The sequence below is a fragment of the Pecten maximus genome, chromosome 6 (genome assembly GCF_902652985.1).
Source record: "Pecten maximus chromosome 6, xPecMax1.1, whole genome shotgun sequence".
Lineage (NCBI taxonomy): Eukaryota > Metazoa > Mollusca > Bivalvia > Pectinida > Pectinidae > Pecten > Pecten maximus.
The window spans coordinates 18,151,704-18,173,641 of record NC_047020.1 but is presented as its reverse complement, the minus strand read 5'-3'; the positions used below and the strand labels follow the sequence as shown (position 1 = coordinate 18,173,641).

Sequence of the window (21,938 nt, the reverse complement as noted above, 5' to 3'; positions counted from 1 at the left end):
TTCCGTTTAAAAAAATTCTGAGCCGTTTTTGTAACTACTGTAGCAACATTATAAAAATAAAACAAGTTGTTTATCAATTTGTCTGAATGGTATATACCGCTATCAGTATTTTAGTTTGATCATGTACATTTACCTACCCCCCAGAAGTGGTCCGGGGTGTTCATAAGGTAGGTGAGTTTGTAACACTGAAAGTTAAATCTAAAAAGTATCTTTTTTTTAAATTCAAGTATAGAAGTACCTTTGTAAATGTCATATGGTTACCCACAGAAAAGTATAATTTTGTACCTGTTATCTGTTTGATATACGTAGATTTCAAAAAAAAGTTTCTACTTATTCTCGCTGTAAACAAACCAACCAGATTGGTTTATTAAGAAGAGTTGGTAGGCCTTTGTGAATACAAGAGTGTTCCATTTTAAAAAAGAAACACAGGTAAAACCATATCTTATCTCGCAAACACCCTGGTGTTTGTACAAACTATTTCAATAGCAAGTAGTTTTTACTGGAAGTCTGGTCATGAACCTTAAACACACGCACTTTTATCAATAGAAAATCAGATTAAAAAACAGTAATGCAGAAAAAAAACTCGCTATTCAATAATATATGACTTTGCATGAATATTTGTGTTTAATTTTTTAGCTGACTTCATAAACTCGACTGTTAAATTGAAAATCTATCTAATATTTCTTAACAATTTAAGCCAATATCAAGGTCGGCTTTTAAGCGATACCATGGGTTTGATTTTGATTCGTCTGAAGTAGCAGTATAGTTATTGTGATAAATATGATTTAAGTTGCAATTTTACTTTATAAATTAATCAAATTAATGAGATAAAGTAATGATTAATTAGCATTCAGTAAACTTTTAATAAAACTGCATCGGGGACATCGGACCTCTGGACAGTTCGAGCATGAAGTTCAGCCCAATGCCAAAGCATGGCTGAATACGTCTTCAGAACTCGGCTCCCACACTCGTGTACAGGACATGCCCCCTTGGTCATAGTGATTTTTCTGTCTTTCAGCTGAGACTTTCAAATGTTTAGCAGCATAATCCAATGTGGTTCACATGATATGCTGCAGCCAGTTAACATATAAGTTTAGGACCGCGGTGACCGAGTGGTTAAGGTGTCCCGACACTTTATCACTAGCCCTCCACCTCTGGGTTGCGAGTTCGAAACCTAAGTACAAATGTAAGGCAGTTGCCAGGTACTGACTGTAGGCCGATCATTTTTCTCCGGGTACTCGATCAGGCTTTCCTTCACCTCCAGACCTGGTGCGTCCTAAATGGTCCTGGCTGTTAATAGGACGTTTAACAAAAACAAACCAAACCAAACATATAAGTTAGGGCAAACAGCGTGTTGTTCAGGGGAGGGAACTCCCATTACAATGTCTAGAGGACAATTTGTCTCCCTTCCCAGCATCACTAAATTGGAACTACATCCTGTACCTGTACATTAAATCTATAATTGTGGGACTCGTGAAAATAAACTGTAGATTGATCACTTATCACATAACGTACAAATCATCTGGCAGGTCTGAAGTGTGATCTTCGTATTTGACGACGACATGATCAACATGTCTGGAATAAGCAATGTTATGATGACAGTCTTATTCGTGATATACTTTTCTTTTTGTTCGTCCTGATTTCAGGACACTGACAAAAGTTAATCATCTAAATAAGCAATTTGTTCTGCCTTTGTGATAAAGTATGCTATTCAATTTCCCTTTTATTCATTTATTATTTATTTTTTTTAATTTTCAGGTATGAAATGTCTAGGCTTACTACGTGTATGTGATCACAGACACTTGGCACGATTTTACAAAAGATGGTCCATATATATATACGGTATTATAGTGATGCATATATATATGGACCATCATTTGGAAAAACGTGCCATGCCCCTGTGATTGCATAATTGACATTTGTGACTTTGCTTTTCCCGTGTACTGTCATATTCGGTGCACGGGACTCTCACTTTTAAAATAATAAGTTATTTATTATAATAAACCATTGTCATTCGACGAAACTCTTCAAATAATCGTAAATTAGACGAAACTTTTCATTAAGCCGACGCGTTTTCCGGACAAAATGCATGCGGAGATGACCCCAAAAGGTGCACCTGGTGACAGCCAGTTATATAATTGTAGTTTAAATAAATGTGTTTTTAGTTTATTGAAGTGTGGTGGGGGGTACGTTTTGCTCGTGTCATATAAAAAAAATCACATTTTCTATGCAAGTGCCCGTGCATCACACTAGTCCTCATTCTGAGGACGGGACTTGCATTTCACCAATATTTACATATCAGGTGTCGTCGACGAAGCAGAAGACGCTTACCCCACAGGAAGGCTTGGTCTGGTTTTTACGTGAATGGTCTCAATTTCAATAGATATTGTCTCGTCATTTCATCGATATTCGTTTACCTTTTGGCATTGTGTGTTTGATTTTATATATTGTGTTTTACGTCTCCACATACGGGGGATGATGGTACCACTCTAGGGCATATCTACAGTGTTATCACACCGAAATACATTACTGTGTAAAACATTTGTTGTGTATAAACTTTCGCTGTTTTGGTTGTTGCTATGGAACCAAGAATAAAAATACAACGAATATTGTTGTATGTATAATTGTTACATTATTGTTGCATGGACTAACAACGAAAGCGTGTATAAACAAAAGAGTTGTAAATCACGAAAGAAAAATACACACGAACATTGCATGTAATACAGTGCGTGGAAACAGAAGTACGATGCCTCACGTGATCACATGGCATTGGCAACGAAACTACCCTTCCAACCACCAGCTATAAAATCAAGCCGACAGCGGCACTTACCAATTATAAGACTTGCTTTGTCTTGGTTAGGGAACAAAACTCATAACCTTCCTCGCTTGGCCCAAAAGTGAAGTTTCGCTATATATAAATGGTGAGAAATCTGTAGGGAGAAAGTAGATTTGCTTCCTAAATGTTGCAATTTAGACAGACTATTTACAAATTATAATTCCGTCTCGTACGTGCCTTAAGGGTTTTGCTTCTAACGCACATGCAGTGAGTATTCTTTTGTTGTCGTGGACCTGCGAGGGTGACTTGTTTGAAGCATCCACACTGTTCATGTCGCATGTTTGCTGCTGCCAAGGACTGTTCAAGGTAACTATCATATTTCATCATATTTCTTGTCGTCGTTGTTGCTTTTGACTTTTCCAACATAGATGATATTGTTGGTGTCTTTGTACTACATAGGAAAAAATTGAAAACGCATAAAGGATTGATTTTAACACCGTCGATACGATATATCGCTTTTATTTGCAATTCAAATCATTATTAGATGTTTGCCCTCTTACGAACAACAAAGAGAGATATAAAAACAGAAATAGATATTATGTGCACGGTGAGGATATGATCCAGGCATATGATGAACGGAAAGCGAGATGTGGATGAACGACCAAATATATCCATGTTGATACAATGTTCCTTGTCACTACTTTTGAAATGCTCTTACTCCCTGAAAAGACCTGCAATCCATAATTGAATAATATATAGGGAAATATTCTAACATTGTTAGAAAGATATAACAAATATAATGTGTTTCCAGCATGCAGTAATTTAGTTACCCTGAGGTCATGAATTAATTTCAGCAAATTACCAGGGGTAATGTTTTAACATTACCAAAATGTAAATTAAAGGACTGGCGACGGAAGATCTTCGCCATTAATTCCGGCTAATATGTTCCTGGCTGTAAGATTCGCCATTCCGCTTCTGGCATTTATGGTCGCACTGCCAATGTGGGGCGTCATCAGGCAGTTCTTTAGAGAGTGTAGAGGGTTATCTAGGGGAAGTGGTTCCGGTGTGGAGACGTCAAGCGCGGCGCCATATATATCACCGCTAGTCAAGGCTTCAACTAAATCATCCTGATTGACAAGTACGCCTCGCGAAACATTGACAAAAATGGCCGACTTTTTCATCTTTTTAAATGCAGCTTTGTCGAAAAGGCCTTTGTTTTCTGCATGGATTGAACAACATGCAATAACAAAATCAGAGGATTCCAGAAGTTTGTCAAACGTAACAAATTCCGCATTCACTTCTTCTGCGTAGGATTTCTGGCTGTTCCCGGTATACAGAAACTTGGCAACATTAAAGGATTTGAGTCGCCTAGCAACCGCCATACCGATACGTCCCAATCCCACAATGCCTATGGTGGATCTGCTAATTTCGTGTCCACAGAGAAACAAGGCGTGCTCCCAGTATTTCTCTCCAGTCGTCACATAGTGGTATCCTGTATAAAAGAAAAGAATACACATGAAATGCCTTCGGCCTCGGGGAAACAGTTCACCAGGTCTTGACTGTTGACTGATGATGCATGAAACAACTGTACAAATATTCAATTGTCCTCATTCTATGGCGTTTTAGACCAAATAGTGTTACTGTATACCTGGTAATTTTCGCCACGTTTAATTTTCGCCATTTTCGCCCTTTGAAGATACGGCGAATTCAAGATGAAGGCGAAAGTTTCAAGCTGAATTAAAGAATTAATAAACCACAGTTAAAATTAATTGGCCAAGTGTAGTCGGAGCACAAACATAATCACCCAGGCATACTCATGACTACTTGAATCAATAGGGACTAAAAGGAAATCTGAGCACAGGTAAACATTCTTTATTTGACACCTGATTACATTACGCATATCATGTTGGTAAGGCAATTGGGTAACTCGATAAGTCCCGAGTATTCATTAAGGCATAAACGAGGAGTGACGCCTTGAAGCGAAATTTCAACCAAGTTCTCTTCTTAGGGCTCCGTCCCTCCGCTCTCAGGAGGTCGGACAAGCCTCATATCGATATCGATTATAATATACCATATTAATGAATCATCCTTATTGATTATGATTGCCTTCCTCAAATGATATTTCAGACCAACTTTGGGTGAAATCCACTTTTGCATTAAAGAGGAGTAGCGAAAGTTTACGCATTGTGCGCGGACGAAACACCATGGCTTAGGTTATATTGACTTTCGAGTTCGATGACCTTAATACCTTAGAGTGATTATTTTCACCCATACCTTCCTACCGTAAAACATACAGTAGATTGCAATAGTAAACCTCTGCATTGTACGCTTGCTAACATTTAGATTGTATGATGGAAAACATACTTAGTGGTCCGAAGTTATTGTGATATGATGACACTTTACAAAGGATGGTATGTTGCTTTTTCGAATATTAAGATGTTTTCAGAAATTTTTGGATATTAAGATTTCTTTCAGATAAAAGAAGATTGCACCTCTGGTGTATGAGAGAAACGTTGTTCTTTCATCTTTCTCAAGCAAGATGATCCCTTGATACGCAAATTGATAAATGTCGCCTATTTTTTTTTTTTTTTTTTTATTATTTTTAGATAAATGGACCTCGTCTAGGAAGTACAAAGAGTGATCGAATGCTCAAGTAAAGAACTACTCCGTCTTCTCGAGATTGCACGGCATCTGATCTGATCTCCAAGAAGATGGATTTTCTCATAACCTCTCGGTCCTATTATATGAGACGTATTTGATATGTACCCTGTAAGTTCATGCTAAATCCCTTTGGTATGTTTGACAGAAATTTGAATACTGGGATCCCGGAAATATCTTTAAATCCAGAACTCGATCAACAAAGCGTCCTACCAAACTTCTTCAAACAGTTACGGTTAGTGATTGACTCCTCTTTTAGACTGTGCGAATGTAATCTATGTATATAGCTACCTTCTTTAAGCCTGCGTGCTGCTGACAGGAGAAGAGCTATGGTCAGCTCAGCTACAGCCTCGGTCAGTACGTCAGGGGTGTTACCGACCTTGATGCCACGACGTCGACACTCGGCAAGATCAATGTGGTCAAGTCCCACGGACATAGTTCCAACCACTTTCAGACCTGGGCCTGTAAACAACAAGAAAGTCATGTTATCGCCAAAACTTGTATAAGAACAATTTAATACCACGGTAGGAGAACAGGAAACCGGTTGACCAATCTTTGCAATCATATCCCAACAAAGCTTCCAAATATGTCACTCTACCAAGTGAGCCAATTCAAAATTTACCGCATCCCTTCCTTTTACCGCTTGTGAAATCCAGACTGCGATACTGAATCTAACCACAATAAAAACATTTCCCGTGTGAAAGAAAGTGATAATTGAACTTTCAGCGACGTAAAGAGGAACTTGATATTATAAAACTAGATCTATCAATATTGACGGAACAGTTTATTAATATGTTACCTAAAGAGCCAACACTGAAAAATACAGTGATAATCTTATCAATCACTGAAGCAATGGTTTTCCACAAATGGCCATACATGTACCAACGTCACAGTAATTATATGGTGTGAAATCTAGACTAATATTACTGTTAAGAGTAATCCCTACTGGTTTACCCCATATTAGTTCTGTATCGTTTCTACGAGGTGAATATCCTTAGAGTCTAGTAAAATATTGTAAATGTTAAATTTTGATTTTTCATTTTTTTTTTCTTTTTTTTTATTTATATGACACAGCCAAATAAGCATTTGCATCTGTCCTCACGGGTTATAGTTATGAGGGTATGGTTCTAATCGAACAGGACAATTAATACCATTGGTCATTTCGTGGTAGGGAAGGCGACAATTCAAACCTAAAACCAGGTTGGTCAAAATAGGTGAAAAAATCCAAAGACAAACTATGAAAGAAATTTCAATAAGCACCACCGGAACCATCAGCATCAGAAACAAGTCAACAATTATAACGAAAATCCCCGGTGGTAGTCAGAATTGCAGGATGTTTATCTTAGAAACATTCAGGACATAGAAGATTAATGCCATCTTTTTTATATACAGAATTAAGATAATGTATGTATGTGAGTTGAAACAAACTTTAAAGGTAATCCAAACAAATCTAGTTCTGATAGCCAACGGTTAAATACAAAATATGTGAAAATAAAAAGAAAATCTAAATAATTTCAAAATCGGCTATTTTACTTTACTTAAAACTCATATATAAAATAAAAAGGGGCATTAGATATACACTTAATATATCCTTATAAGTTTTTCGATAACTTTTAGGCAAGTCCTAACGGAAACATATATAACTAATACATGTTTCTGGTCCTAAACACGATAAAATTAAAAGAAAAACATGTAGGCCTAATAGTTCAATATTATTTTGTTGTATTGCCTTGAGGTAAATTTGACCCGAAAAAAATATTGACCTGAAATTGACCTGAATTTTACCTGAATTGACATGAAGACATTTTGCTTGTGTACAAATGTTTATATAATCATTTTTCCATTGTTAGTATGCAGAATGCGACTTTCTGATTGGTTGAGGTTTTTTGTTCTTACCTCTATGAGAAAAAAAGTTGGCAAACTAATATTTTTTCATACCCAAATGAAACTAAAAAAAGATGACATCAATGCTAAAAGGAAATATGTAACTATTTCTATGATGTGTACAATAATGCACTCCAGATTCCCCCAGCTCCACCAGTCTATACTGATTCATTATTTACTTGGTTTCGGGGTTTTTTTCCAATCTGAACGCTCACTTATTCTAGCGAAGTCACTGGTATGGACAAGAAGGCATAACTGAAAAACAAAATGGACGACAGAAGGTCATCTTGGATTTTGGCAGTTGAAATTTGTTAGAAAGTCTTCTTTTTCTGTAACTTTATTTTTAAACATATACAAAATTATACATGCAAAAGTTCACCATCAGCATTCTTGTCAAACATCGTGTTCCATCTCCGACCTTCAGTAATTCGAAGAAACGTTTTAATTAACAATCAGGTAATCCAGTGCACCTACCTGTACAAGATATGAGTATTTTTACTGCCTCTATAAGTAAACTCATAGCTTGTATGCATGATATACCCTGGATTGGTCATTAAAAGTATCTTCGACTTATTGAAGATCTAATCAAATGTTGACCTGAAAAATAAGAAATTTCAATACAAAATACAGTGTTCGTTACAAACCTGCAGCGTCAAGCAAGTCCTTGTCAATTTTGTCAGGTGGATGACAGAAGATGGCGGTTACTCCCGCTGCCCGCTTCTGAAACTCTTCCGCCGGGATGGGATCTTCCTCCGGCCATATCCATACGTCACACACAGCCTTTATGGGGTCTATGCCCGCGGGAGGGGCTGATCGGGAGATCAGGACTCGGGGACGGGCCGACATGATGCTTGCTGGAGTATACACAGAGACAAAGGAACGTGAGATGATTTAATGTATAACTTGACTGATAACGACAGGACATAAGGTCAGGTACATTATCAACTATGGCACAAGGCAAGGGGGACAACTCAAGCATTTCGTGCAACAAACTCGCTCACCTGTTTGATATAGATCTGTTTGCGGCTAATGCAGAGTATTGTTCGCTGACCCGTGTAGTCTGGGTAATGTCTCATTTAATAACAACACCTTATATTTACAAATACTATGTACCTGTGCATTCTATCACTATATTTTTAGCTTGAAGTGTTTACGTTATCCAGTCGCCATGTTAATAATAATATATAATACGAAAGTACGGCTTTCAACTACGGCTAAAACCGGACCATATATCCTACTTTCAGTTTCACATTCGAGCTCTCCAGACTTGCAAAATGTCTTGCTGTTCTGTCCTACTCTTTAAGAACTCTTCTGATAACATTCGAATTTAAAGTACTGTCAGCATCAAAAAATATCGTGTGGTTAGTACTGTCGACTTACATTAAACAAGTTTTGTTAAAAACTAAAATACATTATGTTCATTATGCGATCTTTCTTCATAAGATATCTTATTGTTAAAAAATATATTTATATAAGATATCGGATTTGTTTTTGAGATATTATCGGTCGTATATCTTTAAAATCTTATAGATATTTAATAAAATATATTATATAACATGTAAGATATAACATGTAAGATAAAACATGTACTTTCCTTTCATCCTTGCATGGTCCCGGGTGAAAATCACTATATTGCTTTATGAGATACTGTATATATATACTTTCATGGGATTTATATTTTATTTGATACAAAACGTATTTTATGATTAAAATATCAAGCTAAGACATCTTATGACTTATGAATTATATAAGTTGTGTTAATTGCCTGTATGATATGACATGTATCCCAAATATAAGCACGATATTAATATGATTATTTATGTCTCTATTCTTACAATGGCATTATAAAACAAGTGACAAGTAAGCAACATATATATATATATTTATTTCTTTTTATTTATTTATCTATTTTTAGGGTTTTTTTTGTTTTGTTTTTGTTGTTGTTGTTTTTTGGTTTTTTGTTTGTTTTTATAGTCTCATGGAGTACGGAGTCGGATATTACTTTACGTTCTTGTAAAATTAACAAAAAAAAATCTTGACATGGGGTACATGTACATGTCAGAATGGTCATTATTTTTTCTTAACAAATATCTATATAGAGTACTTATACATACCGTCTACGTGCTGGCGCCTTATACACTGTACCTATATACAGTGTACATGTATGTATATTTTGTGCCTTTTTGCCGAGCTTATAAAATGCAATTTTACCCGTTTATGAGGCTGTAGCTAAGTGTCAAGATTTGGATTTGGTCCAACACACAATTCAATTGAATAAATTAGGATTTTATTATTGGAAAATAAGAACAAATGTTTTAAAAAGTTTCATATTATTCAGTTCATTCAAAATGTGATATTGAAGCTGAGGATAAACTATATCTAAATGTAAAAAAATCGCTGTACTTGGCCGATTTGATATGATTTGACTTCGGAGCCCAGCGTAATTTAGACAGTGGCATGGATACCATTTTTAACGTAATATCGATGAAATAAACTGTCCAATTAATGCCTTAATCAAAATAATTAACTATGCACTTTACGTTGTTTTGAGACAAATAATGTTTATTTGTTTAATTATCGGTTACTATACACATATGTAAGCTCCATGTTTCATAACTATCCGTGTTCTATCGTGCCAGAAACTACGTATACTTTCCTCTCACTTATCATATCCCCTTTTTATTTATTTATTTAAAATCGTACATAAAAGTCTGTAACCCAGGTCACGAATTTTATCCTCTCCGGCCCATAACTTCTAAAGCGATATCTTGTATCAACTGAAGCCGATGTGTGACGCATTGCCGTTAGGAGATGTTACCCAAGTGCAGATTCCCCAATACATGTAATTCTTGTCCTGCCAATAACGTTTAATTTATCACTCATCCGCTGACGAATTGTAAATAGTCCTGTGCCGTAGGGTCATTGCAACATATATTGTGCAAGTTCCTCTCGGTCAATCGGTACACAGGCAAACACTGACCCGAATTTCACCTAAAACACGTTTATGTCAAGTTCGGGAAATTTTCATTGTATAAAGTACCGGCTTTTCTGGTTGTTATAGAAAATTCTTGTTTGTGTTGTTCAGAAATCTTCGAATATTTCTAATACAATTTAGATCTAATACAATCTTGTATGAAGCATAACATTTATAAAGGTTAGAGGCGTATAATTATCTTGATGAGACTCAAAACATGTGTATATGCATTACTCACGTGCGATGTGCAGTGCTATATAATCAGCACATTGCAACTCAAAGAGAAGCACTACGTATCATTACTGGTCTTCCATCATATGTGAATATCACTGCTCTATATTTTGAAACAGGTCTAGGAAAGTTATCAGAAAGAAGGAAAACGAAGTAGCTACAACTGCTATTTAAAATGAAAAATAGTATCACTTATTTATTTCTTAATGACCTATTGCCACCCAGTGTTACTTTTAACAATCCATGTCCATTAAGAAACAGAAATGATTTTACGGTTCCAAATTATAGACTGAACAGTACTCTATCATCCTTTTTACCATCAACTTTACTTTCTTGGAACAGTTTAAACTTGGAAACCAGATCGTCTCCTTCTGTACCTATTTTTAAATCCGCTATTTCTCATCCAGTAAATCGCCAAAATGCACATTCTTTCTACAGTTTTGGCGAAAGAAAGTTAAATATTTTGCATACCAAGCTGAGGTACTAATGTAGTTCTTTATTTAAACTATGATCTTTTCAGAGTAAATCTAACTGAAACCTCTGAGTGTTCTTGTGGAAATCCCTGTGAAATGCCTATCAATTCTTTTTTACATGTCCTCATTATATTATACAAGGACGTACCCTTTTCTCTAATTTAGAAAATTTAAAGCTGGAGGTTGCCACTGATTTAGAATAACTGCTCAAAGGAAATAAATATCTGCCAGTAGATGTAAACACAAATATTTTTAGAAGTGTGCAAAATTATTTAAAATCCAGCCAAAGGTTTCGGTAATATGATATGATATACATGTACATCTTTTTAAATTATTTGTAAAAAATGATATTCATTGTGATCACATTTGTGTTGTGGAGAAGGCCTTAATGATGTTGTAATAACTTGTACCTAATCCGTAATGCTTTTGAAGCAAATTAAATATATCTAAATCACATTGCAACCTTTATATCCAGGCCAAAGGAACAAAAAACATATCCAACTCCTATAGTAATGGAGGACAGGCATACTTTTGTTGGCAAATATATAATATCTTGTTTAATTCAATTCAATGCCCTTTTTTTTATTTCATTTTGACGGTCACATAACATTAACTATATTTACTTATGACCCGCACTTTAGTAAAATAGGGATGTCCCTGGGTGAAACAAGTTAAAATGATAATTAAAAAAACAACAATTATTTTTGCATGTTTACATGTATTACATGTTTTACTTATATATATATACAGTATATATATATCTTATGGAAAGAAAGTTAACATAGAAATTGGTTAAAAGTTTAAAGCGGCTTGTCATAAGTTTCCTTTTTAAAAATATAATTTTCTAATAATTTTATAGTATACACATGTACAGTTGTACGTAGTCCAGAGACGTTTCACCTAGCATGTAAGCGTCCCAAGGACGTAGATCCGACCCACCTGTCAACAAGCGATTGTAGCGCCACCTGAAAACAGGAAGTACTAATGAGATGAATCAGTGCTACCTGAGATAGGTAAAATTCCAAATTAATTACCTGTCCGGGCAAGCCACACCTGATCAAAATGGGTATGTTTATTTTATCTGCATTTTCCATCTTTATAGTAGATACTTATCTTGTATCTTTTAAATAAGTGTTATCCAACGGACCTGTTAAGACAGGTGACGACTAAAGGTGAATAACCGTTTTCTGTAAACAAAAGTGTATTGTTATTGTACAGGTATAATTATAACATGTATTGTGTATACGCTGTGTGTATGGAAATTTCTTTGTAAAAAAAATATCCCCAAACTGTGAAGACGTGTTATATGCACTGTAACGTACTGATATTTGTTGTAAATATCCGACAATTATAAGTACAGGTAGAATGTGGTTTTCAAAACTTTAACTGTGTAAACACAGTGCTGTCCCTTCCTTTACTTTTAAACACCTATATATATATCTTAGTACGTTGCAGTACCCCGTTTCCAGTTTTCATACAACGGTAGTGCTTCAACAATCATTACAGTGAACACTTGAAAAAAAAGACATGATTACTGCCAAGCAAAACAATTAAACATTTTTAAACAATTCACCCGGTTATCTCAAATATATGGGGCACCATTTTACTTGTTATTCCCATTTGGTGATATCACCTATTCAATCAGTGATATCACCTATTCGAATAGGTGATATCACTTAAAAAAGTTCTTAGGTGATATCACATATTTGAATAGGTGATATCACATATTTGAATAGGTGATATCACCAAATGGGAATACATGTAAATAGTAAAACGGCGCCCCATACAAATGTAGCATTGTATGTACACAACCATGTGCACTGTATTACTAAGATGTTGTTTTCACCTCCAAAGATGGCGGACCGGAGGGTTGTTACAAATGTGATGTCTCACTGAACCAGATAATATTTATATTATTAGTTATCTAACATATTTTAAAATTTTCACAGTTCATATCACCTAAAGAAACAGGTTTAGTTTTTCCCTGTTACTTTTATATACATGATAAACAGTACATGAACTTATTTGAGTGTTGATCATGACTGATCTATATACCTGTATATTTACATGTTTTGTTCTTATTTTACAGGGTGCGAAAGAATAGGCAATGTGCCATTTGCTTCGTTGATTGCTACGATGATCACATTCACCGGGGTTGGTGTGTTCTGTGGGACGCTGTATCGAGCCTTGACACTGATCATCACTAACATACTAGAAGAGCTCTTCCAGTTCAATGTGCCATGGTGAATATCATATTCTGTATATATTTCTTAGAGACTTTTAGTTTTCCTCGAGTATGGAATGTCGACAGCATATCGATCACACTAGAAAAAGGATGAAATACACCAAATTGAAATACGTACCGCAGTGATAAAAATGTCCATATTATTATAAATCATGGTGTAATTTTGTAAATACAGACTGTGTATGAAAATGAAATGATATATTTACTGATAAGCTAAATTTTATGATAGATTTGGAAATTTTAGAGGATTATTTATTGAATCACCTTGGAATCGCCATGAGGACAAACTATTCTATGTATAATCACACTAATTAGAATCAAATATGGCAGTCATCAAAGTGGCAAATTGAATAAATGAAGGATGTGATATCCAGGATTTGATCTGTCATTGTTTTGTATATAAATTATTATTATCAAAATCAGGAATTTATATTATATATATAGTATATAGATAACAAATGAATTTTACTTGCTGTGATAAAAACTGCATGCTGTAAATGTTACAATAGTAATTGACAAATGGTGTTTATTATGACAATGTAGTGTCTGTGACTTCACTATAAATGTACCTTTGCCTATACTTCCGGTCCATTCCTCTTCAAAATCCAAGGTTTTAATTAGCTCTCGATTTGCCTGTCTGTTCTGCTCTGTTTTATAAGAATATGTCATGGTCAAATAGATGTTTGCAAAAGGTGATATTTCCACAGGTCCCTTTACTCATTTTGGAAAGTCAAAACCTTTATACTTACTTGCAATTGAGGGTCTACATCAGGGCTTTTTCTTGCTGGTTTGGGAAAGGCCTTTTTGTCTCATTTTGGGAAGAAAATTGGTTAATTAGGAAAGATTTTCTCAGGAGTAAACTGCAAATTTTGGGAATTTTGCTTAAATATGAAAAAAAATCAATTGGGAATAGCTAAGGGCCCAATTGATTTGTTTAGCCCCCGGAAAAAGCCCTGTACATATACACTATGTCAGCCAGGTAACAATACTGAGAAAGCACACATATACACCGTGTTGAGTCTTTATAATTAAGTCCACATCAAATTTTATTTGATTTTTTATATTTATAAATGTCTTAGGTGAACAGTTAGCCTTTTTATTACTGATATTTATTATTTTCTCACAGGTTGGAGGTGATAAAGATAGTATTTGTGATTGTGGCTGTCATCATGGGTGTGTTTGCCATTATTCTGCTAGCATTTGGTTATCTGTCCACTGGAGCTACAAGAAAAAATGTGTACTCAGGAGCCAAATGTATAATGGGAGGACGAGTGTCCGCTGCCTTCGTAAGTTTACAATGCATTTTAATTGGATTGTAATTGGCTTTAAGATTTGTTGCACAAAAGGTTAAGTTCAACTATGATTGATTTGTTACAGGTAAAACATTGATTAAATGAATTAATCAAAGCAATACTATATTTTATATTACATATTTCACCTGTACATCTTCTGTTATCAGTTTCTGATCATGACTTACCTGATGAACCTGGCATGGTTAGGCATTGTGGGAGCATGTGTGGTACCAGTCGTAGGCTACATAATGATCAACTCCTACTGCTATGAGAAAGTCTACAATAAGGCTGTTGGTACAGTCACTGTGGAATGTTTCAGTCTCACCAGGTTTGGTAAGTATAACAGCATGCTATTTGGTTAAAAATATCTTGTGGGATGAGTATAGTTGAATCATTATTACTGCCTAAAGGGTCGGATGAGTCCATCCGGCGTCCATCAACATTTCCTTTAAATCCACACTACTCCTGAACGCATGCATAGATTTTGATGAAATTTGGTTTGGAGCATTATTGGGTAATGGAGATCAAACCTTACATAAATGGAGGGTATGGCTCACATAGGGCTATAGGGGCAGGGCCAAATAGGGGAAATTGAGTTTAAGTCATTTAGATCCCTACCTGTCCTGAACGCTTGAATTTATTTTGGTGAAATTTGTTCTGGAGCATTATTGTGCATCAGAGATCAAATGTTATGTAAACGGAGGGTGTGGCTTCCCTGGGGCCAGAGTGGCAGGGCCCAATAGGGGAAATATAGCTAAATCTTTCAAATCACTACATGTCCTAAAAGCCTGAAAGGATTTTGATGAAATTTGGTTTGGAGCATTATTAGGCAAAGGAGATCAAACCTTGAATAAATTGAGAGTGTGGCTACCCTGGCCAGAGGGAGGAGCCCAAAATGGGAAATTGAGGTCAATCCTTTAAATACCTGCTAGGCTTAAATGGATTTTGATAAAATTTAGTGTGGAGCATTATTGGCAAAATGAGATCTAACATTGTATAAACGAAGGGTGTGGCAGTCTTGTGGCTGGAGATAGGGGGCCCAATAGGGAATTCTAATTATAGGGAAAAAAACTTTAGAAAACATTTTTAAAGAATGACAGTATTTAATCGACCTGTAGTTTGAACCGTTGTTGGGAGAGGCAGTTCAAAAGTAGAAAAATATCTTAAATATTACTCAAATTAGAGTATTTTGCCATAATTACTGAAATATCCGGGATCCAGGTTTGTAATGCAGGTCCTCTTGGTCTCTTGTTTAAAAGTAGCAATTTGTTGTGAAGGGTTTGATCTTATCCTAAGGAATAGTGTGACTCTGCATGTCAGAGATAAATAAGTTTCCTTGTTTGTGTTGAGTGTAACTATTTGTGTCCTATATTTGTATTTAACTGCATATATGTTTATGCCTGAAATGCTTCACTGGAGTCACCTCCCATACTAGTTATTGATGTGTGGATTTCTTCAATCATTTATTGTGTGATTGTGTATGTACATGTGTGAGGATGTGTTTGTTCTATGTGCAGGACTGTATGCGTTAAATGTCTTGTGATTTTAAATGTACTACAAGGAAAGAATTAATGAAAAGAAATAAGGAAATATATATTAAACATATCAAATTTAAAACATTTGATATGCTTTTGTGATACAATGAATTAATTATCCTAACTATTTCTCTATAATAAACAGCAGTAAAGGACACTCTGAAACATTTTAACATAAACCCATATGTATTTTCTTCTCAGTTCTCTAACCTACACAGGGTACAGGTATAAGTCATTAGATATTGTCTTTTACAGGTATCTACAGAAACTCCACAGCAGCTATAGGGATAGGAGTACCAGGCCGTGAACAGCTGTGTGCTCATACTGACCTCAGGCTCATGTGTGACAAAGTATGTAATTACTTTATATAAAAGAATATTTCATTGCAGTTTAATTTTTACCTATTTTGACAATAAGGAAAGGTTGTTTGGCTTAAGTTAGTTTGTGTGATAACCAATATTTGTTGTGTATAGCAAAAGTATACAAATTTGACTGGAAATGAAGATTGATAGCAAAGGTAAAATAAATTACATCACATCAGTAAGGTTTGATGGTTTACTGTCAGGTGTGTTCATATCATAATTATCATTATGGAGGCAGGATAGTCCAGTGATAGGATGCAGGATTATATCATGTGACCCAATTAAGAGTCACTAGTTAAAGTCCCAACAAAGCGCCATGTTATAACTTGTACAAGATACTTTACTCAGTTGTGTTCCAGTCAACTCAGCTGTAAACGAGTACATGGTAGACAGGGATCGACATTTAGGCTTGTCCGCTTGTCCCGTACCAGACTAAATTGCTGTCGGACAAGTGAAAGTATTAAAACACTTGTCCAACGGGACAAGTAACAAAAATTGTCTTCATTTTGTTTATTTGTATTCTGAATCAACATTCACAACATTTCACTTCATACTTACAGTAAAAAAGAAAAGAAAAAAAATGGCATAGTGTACAATGGAAGTGACCTCTTCATAATGAAAGTAGTTTAATTTGGAACTCTATGCAGATGATACCTAAACTTCCGAACGATTTCAGAAATACGTAATCAGCCTTATTGGTGTTTTTTTAAGTAAACAAGCATGTTGGTGTGAATTTGTCAAGTATTGCATTACTACAATTAGTAGTTCATATTCTAGTCAGTTTATTTCTACTCTTAAAAGAGTAGTTTAGTTTCTTTAAATCAAAGTCAGACAGTGGGACAAGTGTTTATTTCATTCGGACAAGTGAATATATATGTGAAAGGACAAGTAAAGAAAAAAGTTAATGTCGACCCCTGGTAGAGCAGTGCAAGAAATGTGTGTAAGCACTGACCAAGGGAGTTGAGAAAGACATTGGCTGGTTGGTAAAGGCCCAATAACCATGGATGATAATTTTTAAATGCTTTGAGACAGCCTTGTTGCTCTGATAAAAAAGTGTATCAAACTATTCTAAAATTATTTTAACTCTGCTATTGTATCCACAGGTAGCCGAAGCTGGACCACTCTTCTGTGTAGCCTGTGCTGGAGCAGTCCTCATAGTCCTAGGAATGGTACATACTTGATTACCAAAGATTATTACTGGATTTAGTGGTGTTACAGTTGGGTGGGGTTGGGTAATTCCAGGATTCAGTGGTGTTATGGATGGGAGGGGTTGGGTAATTCCAGGATTCAGTGGTGTTATGGATGGGAGGGGTTGGGTAATTCCAGGATTTAGTGGTGTCATGGATGGGAGGGGTTGGGTAATTCCAGGATTTAGTGGTGTTATGGATGGGTGAGGTTGGATAATTCCAGGATTTAGTGGTGTCATGAATGGGTAGGGTTGGGTAGTTCCAGGATTTAGTAGTGTCATGAATGGGTGAGGTTGGATAATTCCAGGATTTAGTGGTGTCATGGATGGGTGGGGTTGGGTAATTCCAGGATTTAGTGGTGTCATGAATGGGTGAGGTTGGATAATTCCAGGATTTAGTGGTGTCATGGATGGGTGGGGTTGGGTAATTCCAGGATTTAGTGGTGTTATGGATGGGTGAGGTTGGATAATTCCAGGATTTAGTGGTGTTATGGATGGGTGGGGTTGGGTAATTCCAGGATTTAGTGGTGTTATGGATGGGTGAGGTAAACAAATTGGTATCAACAGCTTCTTCAGTTTGATTAACAGTGACAAAAAAGAATGAATTTTATCTTTTTGACAAAATTCTAGTGATAGATAATCCATTTTATCAATACAAAGTGTAGCTATTATGTTGATAACGGCAAAGTCCAGTAAGAGTTTTATTTCACCCCACAACGAGGATTTTCTAAGCAGAATTCAGAAAATATACATGTACATTTGTATCTGAAAATCGGACAGATAACAACCTAGCTAGATTTGTTTCTCCAAAGTTCTATGAAATAACTTTAATAACTTGGGAACATAACTTGATGCATGAAACATCGTAAAATTGTGACTTTATATGTACATCTATATAGATTTCATTGTGTTACAGATACATTTCATGATAGCCATAGGAGCCAACTACACACGGATCAAGATCTCCAAAGAATTAACGGAGTACCGAGATGCTGTAGATATGGAGGAACTGGACCTACACAATAGTCGTGGCTATCTAGACAAAGACAGTAGCTCACGGTGACAGTTAACCCCCGGTCCCTCTCGTTACTGATGTACACACATTAGCCATCATATTTTACCATCTCATTGTAAATTTACATATTCATTTTTCATAAAGTAGTTAGTTTGAGCATCATTTTAATAGAATCTATTCTTGAAATATTTAAATTTATATTGGACTCTATATTGTAGATTTTTTTAACAATTAAGACAAAAATATTTTTTGACTGAGTTACCTCCCTTCCATGGTGTATGGAGAGTGGTAAATATGATCACATATCAAAACCATGATTTATAATTAACAAATATGGTCACATAGTGACAGATTAAACTGATAAAATTGCTTAATTAAATGGCTTACAGTAGTTGACAAGAGGCGTTGTGTATCAGAATAACGAGTTGGGCTGGGTCTATATATAGTTATTGTATTAATTATGATGAAGTTTAAGAGACAAAAAGGTGAGCTGGTTAGGTTACAAGATCTTTAATTAAACTTCATGGTGTGGCATTTAGCTAATGACACAGATAATTGTTAAATCTTCATTTGTACACCCAGATATAAAATGCATTAATTGGTTGTTTACCAGGTCGCAATCATCATATTTCTGGAAAAAATCTGTGGACTGTTAGTTTTATATGCAACTATGGTCTGTTTTATCCACTGGTTCTATGTGTAAATATTACAAGTCCAGAGAGAAAATTTGGTGATAGGATTCATTGGAAACAATATACATATAAGTTTTGTTCATGATGTCATTATTTTTATACCTTTGGCCATGGAATGACTAGATAAAACATAAAAGCACCAATTCTCCTGAATAATTTACAACACTTTCTTCTCTATCTCTTTGTCGGTTAATCTGTTACTGTTGACAGTTGATTGTCCATAGGTAGTAGCTAGTAGCCAGTTGTTCTTTATAACCATTGTTAATTAATAAACTAAATTAAAAAATTTGAATAATTTTCGGGATGTGTATTCAAGGTAGCTTTATATCTACCTGTCCATTACCAGTTACATGGAATTAGATACAGGTTTACTATATAGTAGTTAAAAGATATACTGCAGTCTTTTGAAATCAGTAAATATATGAGTGATATCAAAACGGGCACCAGATAATTGCACTAATAAATGTTATTCTATCCAACTATGAAATTGCCAGGAGTATAACATTTACCCTGTTTGTCTATAAATGTCATACTTTGGTTAGACTTTGTTATGTGGTAATTCTCTGGGCCAGTAATTGTTTTAGGATGTTGGTTTGTTTTTATCATGGAACTGTTTATGTTTGACCTTGTTGTGATGGTTTGAATTTATAGGAAAACATTTTTAAGGTTGCCATTGGATTTTCTCTGTGTGCAATTTTTAAGTTATCTCCCTTTATTAGTTGACATTAGAATCAAATTTTGCTCATGAACTGGTAACAGTGTTGGATGAAAATTTTAAATAGAAAATTGTTATATAATTGTATCTAAATAAAATCCACTGTAGAAAAATTAAAGGACATCATGACATCATAATCTTAAAAGGTGTCATTTTGTTTGAAATAAATATGAAGGCAGCACAATGTGGTTTTCTTTGCTGAATTAATCACCAATGATTATTCATTTTCAATGTTAATATGAAAGAAGAAAGAAATAGTAATGTTCTATGCCCATTAAGAACTCTTTTTTTTAATTGAGTTAAGAGAATATTGATATACTCTACACTTAGATGCAGTTGTATCGTTAAGTTTACCAATACTTATGGAGCATAGAAAGGTTTTTATGGTGATAGAAAAAATCTTGAATTGTCGTTTACTAGGCTATACAATATTAATTTAACTGGAGGTTCTTTGACAGGTTATCTGGTGAAGGAAGGCTCTTTTCACTTTTTACATAAATATTCTCACAAGTGCTAGACACATGCTTATGAAATCTGATATAACAATTTGTTATCTTTTGAACTGTTTATATAACTTGATGACTGGCACACCATATTACTTAGAGTATACATGGAGTATACATGGAGCATACATGATAATTTGCAACGGACTTGAATGTAGATAAGAAAAAATAAGCTATTTAGAAATGAATATTAAACATGTGGACTCTTTTGATGGTACTTTTTGTTGCCATTACATGCAAATACTAAATAACTGTTCAATAACTGACTCCCTTATTGTTGAATGAGCAAAGTTCACAGCAAGCTCATCTGCATTTTACTGTCCGTCAGCAACATGATACAATTGCGGACAGCATGTTAGTGTCTTATTCCCAGGCAGTTTTTAACATGACACAGTTAGTTAATATAGAACTTGTTTCAATGAAAAAAATTGTTCGTTGCCTGCAGGTACTGATTATCTGGAATAACACCTCAACCTACCAACATAACACCACCAAAATCAATGATTAAATTGCCTATTTTATTTTACATTAATTGTCCCCCAGTGCTGGTAGTATACAGAAAGTAACAGATGTAAGAAAGGGATTAGTCAATTGAGCTCGAAAAGGGCTTACACTGTCAGTTTGTAGGCTCAGAAAAAAGATTGTTTTCTGAAAAACCCACTTTCATCAAAGATATTATTGATTTCATATAATGCCTATAATGTGCTGATATTGTGTGCGTAAAGAAGTGTTTCTGGAAGGTGTAATTAAGAGAGCTTTGATTAGTGGGCTCATTACTGATTGTTTGCCTTTATATTGCCATATTGTGTGTTGTATAGTGTTGTATGAAAGTGTGCAATTGGTCAAAAGTTGACATGCTTTTATAATACAATCAGTTTACTAGATAATATATTTTTCTATGTACTAGATGTATATCTGTAGCAAGTCAATAAAATGTATATCAATATATCAAAGAAGACCACTCTCTGATCCATAGCCTTGTAAGGAGACTCAAGATGAACCTATTGCTGCAAAGAGCTGTATTTTGATCCATCACTGGTTTTACTATAATAACAATGAGTTATATCATGTATATCTAACAAAAGTCACTGAAGGAGTAATCTTCATACAGAGTAGCTATAGGTTGTCTGCCGTGACAGGTTCTATACTGTAATGAATGAAGGGTGGTCTCTCAAGTCAGGTTCTACTGTAATGAATGAAGGGTGGTCTCTCAAGACAGGTTCTACTGTAGTGACAGAAGGGTGGTCTCTCAAGACAGGTTCTACTGTAGTGACAGAAGGATGGTCTCTCAAGACAGGTTCTATTGTAGTGACTGAAGGCATGGTCTCTCAAGACAGGTTCTACTGTAGTGACTGAAGGATGGTCTCTCAAGACAGGTTCTACTGTAGTGACACAAG

The 21,938-nt window shown here is 35.2% G+C and overlaps 2 protein-coding genes across 2 annotated transcripts; one reads left to right on the top strand and one right to left on the bottom strand.

Moving 5' to 3' along the window:
- Positions 1–3,260: 3,260 nt before the first annotated feature.
- On the bottom strand, positions 3,261–8,501 carry LOC117329127 (glyoxylate reductase/hydroxypyruvate reductase-like). Its single transcript, XM_033886871.1, has 4 exons — positions 8,320–8,501; positions 7,963–8,172; positions 5,726–5,896; positions 3,261–4,268 (listed from the first exon to the last, which is right to left on the bottom strand). The coding sequence occupies exons 2-4, from the start codon at positions 8,162–8,164 to the stop codon at positions 3,673–3,675; spliced, it is 969 nt and encodes a 322-aa protein (XP_033742762.1). The 5' UTR covers positions 8,165–8,172; positions 8,320–8,501; the 3' UTR covers positions 3,261–3,672.
- Positions 8,502–11,956: 3,455 nt separating this feature from the next.
- On the top strand, positions 11,957–20,750 carry LOC117329124 (neuronal membrane glycoprotein M6-a-like). The gene is made up of 7 exons (XM_033886867.1): positions 11,957–12,062; positions 13,086–13,239; positions 14,368–14,527; positions 14,701–14,866; positions 16,324–16,418; positions 17,534–17,599; positions 18,533–20,750. The coding sequence occupies exons 1-7, from the start codon at positions 12,059–12,061 to the stop codon at positions 18,677–18,679; spliced, it is 792 nt and encodes a 263-aa protein (XP_033742758.1). The 5' UTR covers positions 11,957–12,058; the 3' UTR covers positions 18,680–20,750.
- The last annotated feature ends 1,188 nt before the right edge of the window (positions 20,751–21,938 follow it).

Bases quoted from the DNA above. Each gene is read 5' to 3' on its own strand.
- LOC117329124 (XM_033886867.1), top strand. The intron at 13,240-14,367 runs GTGAATATCATA...ATTTTCTCACAG, and splicing joins TTCCAGTTCAATGTGCCATG to GTTGGAGGTGATAAAGATAG. The intron at 14,867-16,323 runs GTAAGTATAACA...TGTCTTTTACAG, and splicing joins TTTCAGTCTCACCAGGTTTG to GTATCTACAGAAACTCCACA.
- LOC117329127 (XM_033886871.1), bottom strand. From the start codon at position 8,164: ATGTCGGCCCGTCCCCGAGTCCTGATCTCCCGATCAGCCCCTCCCGCG. The intron at 5,897-7,962 runs GTTTGTAACGAA...TGTTGTTTACAG, and splicing joins GGACTTGCTTGACGCTGCAG to GCCCAGGTCTGAAAGTGGTT. The intron at 4,269-5,725 runs GTAGCTATATAC...TCTTTTATACAG, and splicing joins AGCACGCAGGCTTAAAGAAG to GATACCACTATGTGACGACT.